Genomic DNA, 19,023 nt, shown 5'->3' with positions numbered 1-19,023 from the left:
AGTTTATTTATTTATATATATATTGTTTTGTTTTTGTTTTTTTTAAACCACCAATTTTTATAAAATGGAATCATCCTAGCATCCAGAAAGGATTAAAATTTCATGAGTAGAGGCAGTGAGCACTACCTCACACCAAGTTTTGTTGAAAATGCTATACGTGTGTTTTGAGTTAAGTCCATGATTTAAATCCCTGTTTGGTTTATAATAAAATTCTTAATTATTATACTAAATATAATTTTGTCATTGCATTATACATTTAACCACATTCAATGAGGCAGGTCTTGCTGGCAATGATCAGTTCTTATCAAAACCAACTTCAACCAACATTTTTCCAAATATTCACAAATATATAGTCAAAGAATTTGTCCCACGGTAATTCAGATTTGATCATATCTGATCTGATCATAACTGTAAATACAGGCCTATGCTAACCCAGGGGTTTTTATTGATATAGTGATACTATCAGTGAGCCTATCTGGGCCTAAATGCAGACACACACATACAGGCTGGTGGAGCAGAAAAACTAACAGGTACTCTGGAGGCAGCCAGATGGAGAACAGGATACAAAGCTCATAATTCAAATTCAAAAGTCTGTGGGAAACATGAGCAGAGGCCTGAGGTAACACAGGGGGACAGAAGAGACAAACTGACACCCAGTGAGGGGAAACAATGGAGCAATGTTTAGATTTGTCCAATAATTATGAACTGGATGTTCCAGATTATCTCTTGCATAAACAGCAGAGAGACAGCAAAGCAACTTCATCACATGTGAGACAAAATACATGTTTGTTTTTAGCGAAATTTTGTTACAACTCATGCCAATATTTCATAAGTGAGCTTGTTTCTCAAATGATCCCAGTAAGGGTTTTAATAATCATTGGGAGACCTACGGCTACACGGCTGAAACGCTGCTCACCAGAAATCAAGAGGAAAATCACCTTAGCTAGCAGCTAATGTTAGCATTGTGTTGTCATGAGACTTATGTTATGTACACAATTAAAAGTGTGCGGACACCTCTTTAATTAAAGACTTCAGCAGGTTAATGAATCAGAAAAAAGAGAACCTGTAACTCTCCATCGCTCTCTCAAGTCTGACAATTCTCTTGACAGTACAAGCAATGCATGGTGGACTGAACGGTCGATGTAGGGTCCATCGTCCGTTTACGAGGTCTCATCTCATTTTCGTTCGCTTATCCGGGGTCGGGTCGCGGGGAGAGCAGCTCAAGCAGGGGGCCCCAGACTTCCCTTTCCCGGGCCACATTGACCAACTCTGATGGGGGGATCCCGAGGCGTTCCCAGGCCAGTGTTGAGATATAAACGAGGTACACTACAAAATGGATTATTCACTACACTATGATAATACACTACAAAATGGTTTATTCATTACACTATGATACTACACTACAAAATGGTTTATTCACTACACTATGATACTACAATACAAAATGGCTTATTCACTACACTATCATACTAAACTACAAAATTGCTTATTCACGACACTAAGATACTACACTACAAAATGGCTTATATAATGAAAAAGATGACTAGCATCCCGTCCACACTGTATATTTTGCAAAACTGTTTCCTCTTTTCTCTCATCCGCACAAAAATATTTTAAGTAAAAAAAATAGATAGATTATTACGAATTAATTCCAAGTGCAGACTTTCAGACACTGTATATTTCTGTGTACATGTAAAATAGAGTGTTTGGGAAAGGATAACTGTTTCTCTGCGTTTGGTTATTACTGCAAAGTCTCATTCGATTTTTGTAGCTTAATCTAGCATCGTTGCACCACATTACCAGCAAGGGCTTGTCCAACATTAATTGGACCACAGCGTTGTTCTTTAGTGTTGAACGATGGTTGATGTAGACTTTATTGCCCCCTACTGGCCTGGAATGCTTGTTTCAGTGTAGATGTTTTTCTAAAATGAAGGTTGTGTGGACGGAGACTTTTTAAACAGAGAGGATAATATCTATTCAAATAAAAATGTGCATTATGTGTAGACAAGGCATTAACACACTAGGCAATGGTAAGGAGACATAGGGGAAACACATACGGGTGGGGGAGGCTATGACAAAGACTGGGGACCGGAGAGTGTGGCCTAGGGGATAGAGCGGGTGCTCTGCAACAAGAAGGTTGCCGGTTTGAATCCCACTCTATCCCATCTGCATGCCTAAGTGTCCTTGGCAAGATACTGAACCCCTGGATGGCCCCTCATAAAATGATGAGTGTTCTAAAAATGTAAGTCGCTTTGGATAAAAGCGTCAGCTAAATGACATGTAATGTAATGGGACCAACAGCAAGAGTAGAAACATGATAATAATTTACAAAATAAACAGGAACTAATTGAGAGTCCAGAATTTGACTACAGGGCTAGCTCAGGAGACCATGATGCTGTGATTACTGTTTCTTTCTGCTTCACAGTCCAAAAACATTCCGATTGGGGTAAGGTTAAATGGAGACTCTAAATTGAGTGTAGATATGAATGTTTGTCTCTTTGTCGGCCCTGTGATGGGGCTGGCCTCCAGTGTACCTCGCCCCTCGTCTGATGTCAACTGGCTCCAGCTCTTTACACGACCCTAAGCAGGATGAGCAGTAGAGATAATGGACTAAAACAGTAAGTAAATAAAAGCTGGAAAGGTGATGCATAGCCTACACTGCATGCATGCCATTGTCATGCTGGAGTCTAAATGTTTGGAAAGGTGAACAACCTGACCAACGAACTTGCGTCCGTGTGTGATTGTCTGTGTAGCAACTTGATGTGAATCAAAATTAATGTGATTTCAAACGATTATTAATTAGTCTCATCTCATCATCTCATTTTCGTCCGCTTATCCGGGGTCGGGTCGCGGGGGGAGCAGCTCAAGCAGGGGGCCCCAGACTTCCCTTTCCCGGGCCACATTGACTAACTCTGACGGGGGGATCCCGAGGCGTTCCCAGGCCAGTGTTGAGATATAATCTCTCCACCTAGTCCTGGGTCTTCCCCGAGGTCTCCTCCACACTGGACGTGCCTGAAACACCTCCCAAGGAAGGCGCCCAGTGGGCATCATTACCAGATGCCCGAACCACCTCAGCTGACTCCTTTCTAAGTAAAGGAGCAGCGGCTCTAATCCGAGTTCCTCACGGATGGCTGAGCTTCTCACCCTATCCCTAAGAGAGACGCCAGCCACCCTCCTGAGAAAACTCATCTCGGCCGCTTGTACCCGCGATCTCGTCCTTTCGGTCATCACCCAGCCCTCATGACCATAGGTGAGGATAGGAACGAAGATCGACCGGTAGATCGAGAGCTTTGCCTTGCGGCTCAGCTCTCTTTTCGTTACAACGGTGCGGTAAAGCGAACGCAATACCGCCCCCGCTGCTCCAATTCTCCAGCAAATCTCACGCTCCATAGTACCCTCACTCGCGAACAAGACCCCAAGGTACTTGAACTCCTTCACTTGGGCTAAGGACTCATTTCCTACCCGGAGTAAGCAATCCATCGGTTTCCTGCTAAGAGTCATGGCCTCAGATTTAGCGGTGCTGATCCTCATCCCAGCCGCTTCACACTCGGCCGCCAGCCGATCCAGTGAGTGCTGAAGGTCACAGGCCGATGATCCAATGAGGACCACGTCATCTGCAAAAAGCAGTGACGAGATCCTCAGACCACCGAACTGCAACCCCTCCCCACCACGACTACGCCTCGATATCCTGTCCAGGTATATCACAAACAGGATTGGTGACAAGGCGCAGCCCTGGCGGAGACCAGCATCCACTGAGAACGAAACTGACTGGCTGCCAAGGACGCGAACACAGCTCTCGCTTTGGGAGTACAGGGATTGGATGGCCCTGAGGATAGACCCCCTTACCCCATACTCCCGCAGCACCTCCCACAGTTTCTCCCGGGGGACCCGGTCATACGCCTTCTCCAGATCCACAAAACACATGTAGACCGGATGGGCATACTCCCAGGCCCCCTCCAGGATCCTTGCGAGAGTGAAGAGCTGGTCCGTAGTTCCACGTCCGGGGGGGAAAACCGCATTGTTCCTCTTCAATCTGAGATTCGACGATCGGCCGAACCCTCCTTTCCAGCACCTTGGAGTAGACTTTACCAGGGAGGCTGAGAAGTGTGATGCCCCGGTAATTGGCACACACTCTCTGGTCCCCCTTTTTGAACAGGGGAACCACCACCCCGGTTTGCCACTCCTTTGGCACTGTACCCGACTCCCACGCGATGTTGAATAGGCGTGTCAACCATGACAGCCCCTCAACACCCAGAGCCTTTAGCATTTCTGGCTGGATCTCATCAATCCCTGGGGCCTTGCCACTGCGGAGATGTTTGACCACCTCAGTGACCTCCACCAGGGAAATTGACGATGAAACACCATCAACCTCGAGCTCTTCCTCCAACATAGAGGGCGTGTTATTCGGATTCAGGAGTTCCTCAAAGTGTTCCTTCCAACGTCCGACGACCTCCTCAGTTGAGGTCAACAGAGTCCCATCCTTACTGTACACAGCTTGGATGGTTCCCCGTTTCCCCCTCCTGAGGTGCCGGATAGTCTTCCAGAAACACTTTGGTGCCGACCGAAAGTCCTTCTCCATGGCCTCTCCGAACTTCTCCCACACCCGCTGCTTAGCCTCCGAAACGGCAGCAGCTGCAGCCCTTCGGGCCTGTCGGTACCCTGCAACCGAGTCAGGAGTCCTCCAGGATATCATATCCCGGAAGGCCTCCTTCTTCAATCGGACGGCTTCCCTGACCACCGGTGTCCACCACGGTGTCCGAGGGTTACCGCCCCTTGAGGAGCCTAAGACCCTGAGGCCACAGCTAGCCGCCGCAGCTTCAGCAATGGAGGCTTTGAACACCGCCCACTCCGGCTCAATGCCCCCAACCTCCACAGGAATGCCAGAAAAACTCCGCCGGAGGTGTGAGTTGAAGATACCTAGGACGGGGGCCTCCTCCAGACGTTCCCAGTTCACCCGCACTACTCGTTTGGGCTTACCAGGTCTATCCGGAAATTTCCCCCACTCCCTGATCCAACTCACAACCAGATGGTGGTCGGTTGACAGTTCCGCCCCTCTCTTTACCCGAGTGTCCAAAACATGCGGCCTCAGATCAGATGACACAATCACAAAATCGATCATTGATCTTCGGCCTAGGGTACTCTGGTACCAGGTACACTTATGAGCACCCTTATGTTCCAACATGGTGTTTGTTATGGATAATCCATGACTAGCACAGAAGTCCATAACAAACGACCGCTCGGGTTCAGATCAGGGAGGCCGTTCCTCCCCACCACGCCTCTCCAGGTGTCTCCATCGTTGCCCACGTGGGCGTTGAAGTCACCCAGCAGAACTACGGAGTCCCCTACTGGAGCCCCATACAGGACTCCATTCAGGGTCTCCAAGAAGGCCGAGTACTCTGAGCTGTTGTTTGGTGCATACGCACAAACAACAGTCAGAGTTTTCCCCCCTACAACCCTTAGGCGCAGGGAGGCGACCCTCTCGTTTACCGGGGTAAACTCCAACACCGCGGCGCTCAGCCGGGGATTTATGAGTATCCCCACACCCGCCCGGCGCCTCACGCCCTTGGCAACTCCGGCGGAATAGAGTCCAACCCTTATCCAGGAGTACGGTACCAGAGCTGAGACTGTGCGTGGAGGTAAGCCCCACCAGATCTAACTGATAGCGCTCCACCTCCCTCACAAGCTCTGGTTCCTTTCCCCACAGCGAGGTGACGTTCCACGTCCCCAGAGCCAGCTTCTGCCTCCCGGGTCTGGTCCGTCGAGACCCCTGACCTTCGCTGCCACCCATGTGGCTGCGCACTCGACCCCAACGGGTCCTCCCACAGGTGGTGGGCCCATGAGATAAAGAGAGGGGGGGTGCCACGTAGTTTGTTCGGGCTATGCCCGACCGGGCCCTAACCCAGGCGCTCGCCATCGAGCCCTCCGTCTGGGCCTAGCTCCAGACGGGGGCCCCGGGCTTCCTCCGGGCCGGGTCCCATCTCCTCTTTTTTCGCTATTCATTGAGGCTTTTTGAACCATTCTTAGTCTGGCCCCTCACCTGAGACCACTCTGCCATGAGAGACCCTACCAGGAGCACAAGGCTCCAGACAACACAGCCCTCAGGTTCACAGGGACACGCAAACCTCTCACCACGATAAGGTGACGGTTCCAGGAGAGGTACCGTCACCTTATATTAATTAGTATTCGTTCAAAATTAATAAACAGCTGAGACTGTGACGATGGTTGTGTTGACTATCTCTTTTTCCAGAACAGGTCACAAAAATCAATAATCGAATCTTACCATCAATTATAAATACTGAGAACAATGAGAACAATGACAAGGTCAAATGGAAGTAATGTCATCTCTCCTTGTTGTTCTTGGTTAGAAGTCTGGTCGTAGATGTTATTTATGTCGATAGGATTATGTATGGTAAGGCATCGTATCTCCTAGTTTCCCATTCATCCTCCTGCTTTTCTTTTTGGTAACTTCAGAGTAACGTAAAAGCAAATACAGCCTACTCACACCACCTACAGGGAATAAAGTGTATATCTACCTCTTATCCTCACATACCATGACAATATGTTCAAACCTTTTTGGCCTGTCACTCCATTTTCACAGTGTCAAGATGCTGCCAGGTAATGTGGTACATTTAGCATTTTATTTTAATCTGCATGAATTCCAAAAGGGAAATAAGAGGGACTGGGGATGTACATTTTGAAACCTAGGTCTTATTGTTGAGAATACTATGTATTACTACCAGTCAAAAGTTTGGACACACCTTCTCATTCAATGGTTTTCTGTATTTTTCTTTCTTTCTACATTGCAGATTAATATTGAAGACATCCAAACTATGGAGTTATGGGGTAAACAAAAAGGGGTTAAACAAACCAGAATATGTGTTATATTTTAGATTCTTCAAAGTAGTCACCTTTTGCTTTGATGACAGCTTTGCTGCTCTCTGCCTTCTTTCATTCAGCTTCATGAGGTAGTCACCTGAAATGGTTTTCAATTAACAGGTTTGCCTTGACAAGAGTTCATTTGTGGAATTTCTTGCCTTCTTAATGTGTGTGAGACCATCAGTTGTGGTTTGCAGAGGCAACGTTGGTGCCAGGCTCTATACAGTAAATAACCCTATTCGACTACAGTTCTAATCCATATTATGGCAGGAACCAATCAACTAAGTAAAGAGAAACGACAGTCCATCATTACTTTAAGACAGAAAGGTCAGTCAACCCGGAAGATTTTATGAACTTTGAATGTATCCTCAAGTTCAGTCGCGAAAACCATCAAACGCTATGATGAAACTGTCTCTCATGAGGATCGCCCTAGGACAGGAAGACCAAGAGGTACCTCTGCTGCCGAGTGTAAGTTCATTAGAGTTACAAGCCTCAGAAATTGCAAATTAACAGCACCTCAGATTAGAGGTCACCTAAATGCTTCGCAGAGTTCAAGTAGCAGACACATCTCAACATCAGCTGTCCAGGGGAGACTGTGGGAATCAGGCCTTTATGGTCAAATTCCTGCAAAGAAGCCACTACTGAGGAATAACAACAACAAGAAGAGACTTGCTTGGGCCAAGAAACACAAGGAATGGACATTAAACCAGTGGAAATCGTTACTTTGGTCTGATGAGTACAAATTTTAGATTTTTGATTCCAACACTATGTCTTTGTAAAACACGCAAAAGGTGAGCTGATGGTCTCTACATGTCTGGTTCCCACCGTGAACATTGAGGAGGAAGTGTGATGGTGTGGGGGGGCTTTTCTGGTGATACTGTTGTTGATCTATTCAAAATTCAAGGCATACTTAACCAGCATGGCTACCACACTATCACAGCATTCTGCAGCGACAAGCCATCCCATCTGGTTTGCGCTTAGTGGGACCAGCATTTGTATTTCAACAGGACAATGACCCCAAACCCACCTCCAGGCTATGTAAGGGCTATTTGACCAAGAAGCAGAGTGATGGAGTGCTGCGTCAGATGACGTGGCCTCCACAATCACCCGACCTAAACCCAATGAGATGGTCTGGGATGAGTTGGACCGCAAAGTGAAGGCAAAGCAGCCAACAAGTGCTCAGCACCTCTGGGAACCCTTCAAGACTGTTGGAAAACCATTCCAGGGGACTACCGCATGAAGCTGACTGAAAGAAGGCAGAGAGTGTGCAAAGCTGTCATTGAAGCAAAAGGTGGCTACTTTTAAGAATCTAAAATATAAAACATATTCTGCTTTGTTGAGCATTTCTATTGTTTGCCACATAATTCCATATGTGTTCCTTCATAGTTTGGATGTCTTCAATATTAATCTGCAACCATTGAATGAGAAGGTGTATCCAAACTTTTAACTGGTACAGTATATATCTGTGTTAGAAATCTTTCAAACCTGTGAGATGCCTGGACTAATTGGGGGAAAAACTCTATGAAAACTTTAGGAAGTGTATCTCCCTCTTACTGTTTGTCACCCTCCCAGACCCTTCTCCCTTCACAGGTCTAAATCTCATAACAAATCGAATACCTTCAAACAAAATCATTTTTCTGTTAAAACCCTCACAGGGAGACAAACATCAAGCCATTTTAAACCACTGGCATTACATAGACATCATAAGGCTGGAGAAATATTTATAATTATATACATTAACTTAACCACCCCTCAGATCAGACCCTATCATAATGTCACTATAAGCATACAATGACACTCTTGGTTAGTTAAATAGTAATTTTAAAATGCTGTCTGTTGGATAAGTAAAACAATCTTAAACAGTTTTAAACTATGGTCATCTGCTGTCTGGCAGATAAACTAAGTCAATATTTCCCACTTGATATCTCCACTGTCACTATCAAATAAAGACAAGTGCCAAACTACTCGTTAAAGTGCCAAACTACTGGTTAAAAATCTATATTGTCTGATTGTTAGCAAAGAACTACTGGATGGATTAGCATGAAACTTGGTGAAAGGATGTTGTATGGATCAAAACATTTCCCATTACATTTCGATGCAAATCCAGGAATTACTTTTCAGTCTATTTAAAATAGCACGGAAGGGTGTCTTGCAACACTTTTGTTGATCTCTCAGAGAATTTTTCATTGATCTTGATGAATAAAATAGGCGTGTTTAGGGGACTGATATTTTTTGTGTGAAATTTGGAGCAGATCCAAACAAAAATGTGAAACTATAGGTAATCCTTGGAGGTATGTGCTCTCTGAGTGCAATTCTTGTTTTAAATTCTGGCAAAAGATTGCACACTGAAGAGTTCTGTGTTTCTTTTGAGTTAGCTTTAATCCTTTCTCATAGCACCTCTACCTGGCAAGACTTAACATTTTTAAATTAGCAAATTTCCTGGTCCTCACATCAATAACAGACTGCTGAACATTGTCATGCTTCCTGGAGTTGCTTGTGTCCTCCAGAGCTATTGTCAAGTTGGATTGTGGCTCCCTCTACAGTTGATTTGGGCTATTTACCATCTAAGAAACAGCACAAATCAACTGCATAACCAATCTAAAGCAGCCTTAGTACTTGTGTGATGTTATTACCACTAGAGGGCAACATTTCTACAATGGTTCTCTTTCCCTGCCTTTAATTATATGACAGCTATGAGAGAGAGGCCTTCTTATTCCTGTCACTAAGCGGCACTGATGTATAAAACTATTGTCCCCCAAGCTGAAGTTGGAGTTCAATATGTAAGTGTGACACTGTAAAGATGGATTTTTTTGGTTATTCAGGAGCTATATGACTTTTTCCATCCTGTTGAAAGTATCATATTCTTTAAGGATGTGTGCAGCAGTAGCAGAGTGAAAGCCTGGGAAATGAGTTCAGTCTCTTGGATTGACATCAACCGTGGTCAAACAAAAATACTTGACAAATTACTCTTGGGTAACTACCAGTGTTTCGGTTATAGTTGAAGGGATAATTGCAACATGTACAACAAGATAAATGCAGTGTTTCAGTGTTGTGTTGCAGAGGAATGTAAATTACATTTGAAACAAGTCAGCCTTGAAACAATCGTCAGGTGGTAATATGAGCACTGAAACAGAGTGTTGTTGTTTTAATAATTCCAATTATTCCCCAGGTTTTATACTGACCATTAAAAAATGTATTATTATTCAATGAGCAGTTATTGGGGACAAAATACACAGACTCATTTCAAAGTGTCTTAACTGGAAATACTTCTGAATGCATTTCTGCAGAAAAAAAAAAGACCATCTACAGTTGAACACATGGGTCACTTATGTACATTCTGAACATTAAGGAGTGAGCAAAAACAGTCCCACTATTTATAATCACACCGAATGTAGCTTTAAGATAGACTTTGACATTGTGAACCTATCACTTGACTTATGCTACAAAAAAGTTGATATTCAGGATTAGAGAGAATATTATATATGTTTAGTTTAGGATACAACTGTGGACTTTATTTGGTGGAACAAGTTTAAATCTTTATCTCCAAGCTTGTAGAAGGTGTGGGATCTCTTTCCTGCTGTGAGAGAGGTTGAGGGCCAGAGGCAGGACAGGGTTATAATTGACCCCAAACACAAAGCTACAATTATCAGCCACGTAATGACAAAACTCCTTAAGTTGATTGTAACTTTCCTTTGTCCTTAAACAAATATGCTCCCAGTCAACCAGACAGCTGTTAGATATTTTTATTTAGATGTATTTTTTTTTACTTATTTTACAGATCACAGATAATAAAAGTTAAACCACAAACTTTTAACACCAGTCAATCGATCTCTATTCCCAGGAGGAGACATTTCACGCACATCACTTTAGGGGAGTGCAGTAAACGTATTAGAGCCATTTAACCAGAGTATTGGTCTGATGCTTTGTTACCACTCTTCTGGTCAGAGGGCTCACTTTAACTGCTGTGGGTTGTGTGGGAACTAGCCTACGGAGAGTTAACCTTGACCACATGTTGCAACCCTCCAAATGGACCCTTTAATGACAACCCCACGTAATGACTGACTTCTCTTTGGAAGGAATGCACGATGAACATACACACAGCCTGTCGGGATCCTCTTTTTCCCAACTCTTTGCATATTTTTGGGTCATGTCGTACATTAACCTCAGCGTTTGCATGGCACACGATAAAACATGATTTAACAGCTTAATGCCTTTACACTGCACTGTGCAATAAATACAGGTCTTTTTCAGCAGTTTTCAGTTCATGTGATTTTACAGTAAATGCTCTCCTGTAAAAACCAGTGATTCATATTGTGATTCAAGTATTTAGGGCAGGGGAGGAAGTGTACTGACATTCCAATGCGGAGGAAACTGTTAGACATGTCATGACATCAGTACTGACAGATTTGCATGGTTTTATTACAAGGTATAAATCAGTAACAGCAGAGGTTATAGTAATGTTCTTCTTATGGCTAAATTAGAGAGCACAGGATCTCTTAGTGACCCAAACATTAAAAGTGCTGTTTTTCTCCACACAGCCATCAGCCCACCTTCATGACCTGACTGAAAAGAAGTGTATCATTGATCAATTGGTTACTATTATTATAAAGGCAGGGTTAACATACAAAATTAAACAAAATCAGATTTTTCCATGTCAAGAATTTTGAATTTGTTTAATAACTAAAAACTGAATTCATGTGAATAATAAAAATACAAAATGTAATGTTAAATTGTGTCTTTTTTCTGGGAAATGTATCCTGGTATGATTAACTGCTTGATGAAAGATGATGACAACTTGAAGTATTTATAGGCCTTAATCAAGATATGCTCTTCCTCCTCTTAACAACCATCTATTTTATGTCTCTAATGTTGCAGAATACACCTCAGCACACCTTTGTGATTAATAGCCGACGCTGTGACAGATACTGTGTGAATAACACTTTTTATGCTGGGCAGTGCCTGCTCTAGTACCCGGGGCATCGTCTCAAGTCAACAACAGAGATTTTATTGCTCCCGTGCTCTCTGACAGGCATCACAGCAGCCAGCTACACGCAAGTGCCAGTAATTTCAGTCAGAATGATTCACATTTGTTCTGTCAGTGTGAACTGCTCTCAGCGAGAGTTTTTTAACACGTTGGACCTCTAATGCAGACACTCTCTCACCATGTCACCAAAATTCAAGACGTGTGTCTCACTACAGTACGTCTCTGCGGTACACGCTGACGGAGGAGTAGAACAGCTCATACACAACCCGACTATAACTCAGATATATATTTTTTTCTTTTGTCAAATGTTCAAATGTTTCTTCAAGACTTCATGTCTGACTTTGTTCAAGAAGAGTGTGACTCAGGGAGGCCTGAGAGTCTCCTTCACTGGAGGCTTTGAAACTATCAGACATGACAGACAGCATTCGGTTATGACAGTAAGATACAAAATGAAAGATGGACTGAGCTGCTGGATGATGACTGTAGAGGCCACAGCCCACTGGAGCCCCTGTATTTGTACAGACCCAGAGAACACATGCTAAAAACATCCTTCAGGGAGGTTGTGTTTTCATCTGTTTGTTTGGTTAGTTAACAGGGTTATGCAAAAACTACTCGGGTGTGGGGCATGACCCAAAGAAGAACTAATAACATTTTGGTCTGGATCCAGATCAAAAGCGGAATCCAGGATTTCCAGGGAATCAGGCATGCTAAAGAAACTAGAGAGTTTTATCAATTTAGTTCAACATTTACTGAATTTAAACCAGGTCGCATAAGGTGTACTTCCAGTTACTTCTCGTTACTTTGCCAATTAAGATTTGATTTGTATCATCCCCAACATGATGCATAATTATACATTCAAATATCGAGCAGTAATGCAAATGTATTAGAATTCCCTGCATCTAAACCATCTATGATATTGAAATGCTGCCAACATGTTACTGTATCTGTAATAAAATCCCACCAAAAGAAAACATAATGTATTGAAAGAACAATTCTGCATGACATGTAGTTTTACTCTGATGCCAGTTGATTTTTATGTTATCACTTTTTACTTTCACTTGTTTTACAAAGTTACACGTGTTTAGTTTGGTTAAATTTGTTTAACTTGAGTTCTTCCTCCAACACAGGCACTGAATATTTATCTTTGCACCAAAAATAACTATCAAGTAAACTTGGGTAGACAGAATTCACAAAGAACCAGAATGGATGAGGTTGTAATACCTTCTCTGCCATTTCTGGAACATGGAAAACACAACTTTATCCTGAAAATAAGGAATGTTCCATGTAAAGCCTGTCCCTTTCAGAGAAGGTAATGCAGTATTTCTGCAATTAGACTATGACAAATAGCATAACTGCAATGAAAGGCCACAGATTGGCAGTTTACACTTGATAACATTGATTTTTCAGACATTAACTATTCCTAAGGGATTGTGTTGTGGTAAATAGCGGAGGGACACAGATAAGTGCAACCCTTTCTTTTTTTTGACTGGAGGCTTTTTATTAAGGTGAGAAAATTCCATGGCAGACTCCAAAAACATGCATTAACATACCACTGCAAAGCCAAGGTTAGCGAACCCGGACCTTACTCACTTATTACCCCTAACTACCCCTTAGGAAATATCTATAATGTTTGGCACACAGACCTCTAATAACAAACGGCTAACAACCAGTCATTATGGGGTCTATAGCAGGAGATTTACAAATCTAAGGTTCAGAGGCGTTGGACAGGTTCCCGCTTTGCTTGAAAATGGTTATTCCATCAAGGGCACGGCGAGCAGCGTGATAAAATCTAGTGATTTATCCTGGCGGCTGATAATTACTGGTGTCTTGTCACCTGTCAAAAATGAATGGACGGGGAGAGTCCGAGGCTGTAGTCTTCATGCTCTTTACACCACGGCAGTAAATCTGACATGTTTGTGAAGCCATAAATCACAGCATGTGATAGAGCCTGCATACTCCGGAGCGGTCCGCGCTGAACATTTCAAACAGTTGAACCTCTAAAGGTATGCAGTAGATCAGCAGGGTTATTTAAAAGGTGTGGTAATTAGGAGGTTACTTCATAACGGCGCAGGAATGGACCATCGGTTCAATGCAAAACAAGAAAGAGAGAAATTAGATCATGCTTTAAGGTCATCATTGGGATTAAACTGCCATAACCAATGACACTAATAAAAACTGCATCATATTCAGGTTGTGAACATTAGAATCATCGATTATAAAATACTAGAGATTTAGGCTCATGACACATTTCATTGGATTTAGAGGCAAATTTAAATTTAGAAAACAGAAACATGATTTGCAACTTTGATTTGTGTATGGCTTTTGGATCCAGGTCGGGAAACTCTAATAAAGGAATAATTGTTATTTGTTACTAATATGGTATAAAATGCATCTGGTTTATTCAAAGTGTAATAGAGAATATTTTGCAAGTTAAATAAAATAATTAAAGTGTGTTGATTTTGCAATAATAAATTGTGCAAAACCTCAGGATGCATCGAAGCATTTGCATTTATCTTACTTTAAATGAGAATATACTTGGGGGTTTACGAATAAAAAACTTTATAATGAGTTAATACTCCAGGTCTATGTTGATCCTCTGGACACAGCAGTAAAAAGACCAGACTGAATTTTCCCACCTCAAATCATGAGCTGTGCTTAAGGAACTGAAACTCTGGGCTGTAATTGTTTTAAAGGTTGGCGTCTCTGAGCCGCAGCACGCATAATAAAACAGTGAGGGCAGGAAGGAAGCAATGCTTCTCAACGACCCATGCAGTTCAGAGTCTGAGGTCCTACCCTTTAGTTACCTGACCCATTGCACTTGGCCAGAAGCCTAGCTAAAGGTCAGTGCAATCACCTTTCACTGTCCACACAGAGATCCTTCATGGGGTTGGAGGCTTTTCCTCCAGCTCCAGTATTCAATTCCAGACATTATAGTCCAAACAGGTCTAAGATGTATAAAAAAAACACAGGATAGTCTGTTTATATTCTGCATCTGGTATGTAAATGTTTAGAAATGATATGTAACTCATCAACTTACGTGGTAATTAATAACAAACTATATCCAATTTCATTTATTTATAAATATATATATATATATTTTGAAAAAGAAAAAGGCAACACTTCTTCACCACAAAAGATCGATAGCTTAAGTCAGCAGTAATTGCAGGCTCTAATTGTAAAAATTTGCCCTTGTTTTTCCCTCTCTTTGAAGTCGAAGGCTCGTTCTACTCTTGTCCTCAGGTGCTGCCCAGGCCTGATTTATGGGGACGGGTTCCAGGGAAGCTATTCTAAATTACATGGCCCTTAAACCTGAGCGGAGAGAGACAGAGAGACAGGGGAGAATCGCCACTCGAGAGACAGCTAATTGCAAGGACAAATCTAACCTACGGTGGATAAGGAGGTTCCTCTCCTCCTGCACCTGAGAAAAGGGTAAATGCGTTTAATGGATCAGGCCACTTGGAAAATCAAGTTTGCCACTTCAGACGAACATTCATAGGAGACAGATGTAGACAAATGACGCTTCAAAGATAATGATGATGCAAAGAGAGAGATGTAGACGGTGCAGAGAAAGAATGTTGGTAGTCATTCAGCTCAAGTGTTGTTCTTTACAATGACAGAGAATGGAGCTTGATTTTGAGTCTATATGAAGAGTGAAGGAGTGAAAACATGTCAAATTACTTCCAAAAGTGTAACAGGAAGTGTGAAATTAGCTGATTGTTTTGTTTCAATAATTACTGAGCTTAGATTGTGTTTTTAAACTGATGTGCAGTGTTGAAACTGGTCTCTAAGATCCTGTAAGAGATGTGAGGGAGAGTCAGAGGAGGAGGAGGAGGAGGAGGAGGTGACAGTGCCATTTGCCTGGAGGGCGCCCATAAACCTGCAGTGGGAGAGAGAGAGGGAGAGAGTGCACCATTCCTCAAAGGTGACTGTGCCATGTGACTTCAAGAGCTTTTAAAAGCAGGCCAACCTGTACAAGAGTCAGGTACAAGTAATCACAAGGCAGCAGAGGAGTCAGAGGAGGAGAGTACCTGGGCTGTCGGCACAGCAGCGAACACCGACAGCCCCACACAAACAAACAGTCAGGGAGCTGCCAACACACCTCAGACTGGTCAATCCCCGGCCCTGGTATCGACAGAATGAGCTGCAGCAGTGTCGAAGTATCAGAGTTCTCTGAGGAGGAGCTGGAGCTTGGAATTCTGGGAGAAGAAGAGGACGACGGGAGTCACAAGGCGTCCTACGAGGACAGCGAGAGTTCCGACAGCAGCCCGAGTGACCTCGAGGAGGGCCAGACCAAGAAGCGCAATCGACCTGTGCGTTCCAAAGCTCGGAGGATGGCAGCCAACGTGCGCGAGCGGAAGCGCATCATGGACTACAACCAAGCCTTCAATGCCCTGCGCGTCGCCCTGAACCATGACCTCAGCGGCAAGCGGCTGTCCAAGATCGCCACGCTGCAGAGGGCCATCAACCGCATCTCCGCGCTCTCAGTGTTCCTGAACTCCAACCCCCCCGGCAAGGCCTGCAGCCACCGGGAGTGCAACAGGGCCACCGCGGGGGCCGCTGTCACGGGAGCATCTCGATCGGACCAGACCCGGGTAACGGTCCCGCGTCTAGAGCATCAGAGTTACATCCCCTGGCACGCGTCCCTCTCTCACCAGGTGCAGCCCCAACTTGGGCCTCACGTGCACAGGCTTGCCACGGAGCCCCATGTCTTCATGGACAACATGGTGTCATCATGTCCACCGTCCCCACACTATCCCTGTTACCCCACCGAGGGACAGCTTTACGCCTCGCATGGACACTGCAGCAGCCCGCACAACCACCCGCCCAGTCCTCTGGGGTACCCTCAGGTGGGCGAGGGGCTGGGCTACCAGCCGGGGATGTGGGCCTCTTGCACGCAGGGATATGTGGACACTTTTGTGGAGCCTCCTCCCGCTTTGGGGCTTCCATGGCAGGTGAGCTACAAGTCCGAGTCCGAGCACAGCCTGTCTCTGTGCTCGGACATACTGTAACAGGTACCCCCCCCGTGCGCCCTGACGACACCAGTGGACTGTGACACCATCTCAGGGAGACACGTCACATGAGGTTTTTGTGTTCTCTGCTGTGGCAATCAACTCAGTATAGTAGGAACAATATTACTGACAGACATAAATAAAAGTTCAATGGCAATCGAGACTGCAGAATGTTGTAAATACTGACAAATGTATTTTGACCTTGCATTTCAAATTGGTTAACCCAAAGAATGTTGTACAATCTGCTGCTCTAGTTGTTAAAGCTGCACAACTGCTGAATTACTGTACATTATTTTACCAAATGTGTGCAACCATGAAATGCATAAGCCGACTGATCGACAAAGACAGCCTGCCTTTGCTGTGGTATACTGTTACTGTTCCTACACTATATTTTCAAGCAGTGGAAAGTGGATCCTACAGAAATGTGATTTCGGATTAGAGCCCAAAGCTCAACATTTGTAAATGTATTTATTCTCTGTATGGCATATAAAGTATCTGTGGGTCTGTTGACCCGGTGTTTGTAAAATTGTAAAGAGCTTGTACATCGTTTTCTAAACTTCAGAATTAAATGTTAAAACGAGTTCATGACAACAACATTTCATTTATTTGCTTCTCTCATCTTCCACACAACACAAAGCCTTGTTGTTGCATGAGTGTAAGTGCGAGAATGCGTGTCTATGTGTGCATGCATGTCTGTGTGTGCGTGTCTATGTGTTTGATTATAGCCTAAGGTCAGAAGGCTCAACCTCTCGGAGTAAGAGATGACAGAGGTCCTTCACTCATTACAAAAATGTCCTTACAAGTCCATTCTTGTCATTGTTCTTGAAGGAAGGAGTCAAGGTGCTATTTACACAAAATAAAATAAAAGCAAGGGCCGACAGCTAGAAAGACAAGACCGACGGTGGTTTTGCTCTGTGAGGCAAAAAATGTCAAAGAACGAGTGGTGCAAGTGGTGTATCATGCACACTTAGCCTTTCTGGATATATCTTTTAGCTTTTTTATGGGTAAAGCTCTGCAACAACAGCAAGTGAGATCACCTCTAGTGATTGCTCAGCTCATGCAGAGGATCAGAGGACAATCAAGAAAAGTACATTTCTAACCACAACCTCTCATCCCGGCCTCACCAGCTCATGTTCGTCAACAACAGCTTTCCCTCCCCTGCCGAGCAGCATGTCATGGAAAACAGCTTTAATATTAGACTGTAGGACAGAGCCCACCGACAGATTTATGTGGGCTCAGGAAGGAAGAGTGTGCCCCGTCATCAGAGCGGTGAAATCCCCTGTCGGGCTGCGCCGGCCCGCAGGTGCAACTGGGTGTGGGAGAGGTTTTTTTGAACATCCTGGAGGTCTCCCAACAAGGGCCTGGACATGCTGCTGAAAGGAGCTGGCCCAGGGAGAGGCACTGCAGGCTGACTGGAGAAATAAATGCTGTGGTACGACGACAATTAGCAGGCAGGAAGGAAAGCGACCGCAGACAAAGAGATGAATGGAGAGGAGGAGTGGAATAATAAGAGGAGGATAAGAAAAAGGAGGACAGTGACTACACTTTGGGCCCGCTGCTCAGCTTCTGCACAGACGTGAATCATCGGAAAACCTTGACTCACAAGCGAGTGGGGCTGACAGCAGTCAGTGACGGCATGTCTCTTTCTCCTCCCTTTTTGGCACAAACACAGATCTCCACTCACTACAGCCAGTTTATCTACTTGTCTGGGCCCTCAAGAGACTCTGAGAGTGAAAGTGGGCTGATAGGATCTTGCTACTGACGCTGCGCTGGTCGTCTAGTTCTTGTTGCTGGTGGTTTCACAAAGAGGAAAATCTCTTCATCAGATCAATAGGAGAGTATGAAAAAAAAGGCTGGCTCTTTGTAGCTTTATAGAAAAGCTGCTGTATAGAAAAGAGTGAATAGTATTTTCACCGTCAACTTGGCTTTTTTTACTGACAAACGCAAGAAAAGTCTGACACAGATATATTCTCATCTGAACTGTTAGCTTATTGAATTCATGAATTTAATTGGTTTTCACATTTACAGTGAATTTTTTCACAGTGCAATTTATAAACATTTAATCAGTTACTCAATCAGCACAAATATGATGAGCTCATCTGACTTCAGAAAGCTTCAAATAGTGATCGAGGATCATGATGATGGGTCATGATC

The 19,023-nt window shown here is 44.0% G+C and overlaps 1 protein-coding gene across 1 annotated transcript; it reads left to right on the top strand.

Annotated features, from left to right (window-relative positions):
• The first annotated feature begins 15,996 nt into the window (after positions 1-15,996).
• bhlha9 (basic helix-loop-helix family, member a9) lies at positions 15,997-16,869 on the top strand. Its single transcript, XM_062405443.1, has one exon. It carries the CDS (start codon positions 15,997-15,999, stop codon positions 16,867-16,869), a length of 873 nt encoding a protein of 290 aa, XP_062261427.1.
• The last annotated feature ends 2,154 nt before the right edge of the window (positions 16,870-19,023 follow it).

Source organism: Platichthys flesus, chromosome 15 (assembly GCF_949316205.1).
Source record: "Platichthys flesus chromosome 15, fPlaFle2.1, whole genome shotgun sequence".
Lineage (NCBI taxonomy): Eukaryota > Metazoa > Chordata > Actinopteri > Pleuronectiformes > Pleuronectidae > Platichthys > Platichthys flesus.
Note: the sequence above shows the minus strand (reverse complement) of the source record. Positions and strands in the feature narration are given on the sequence as shown.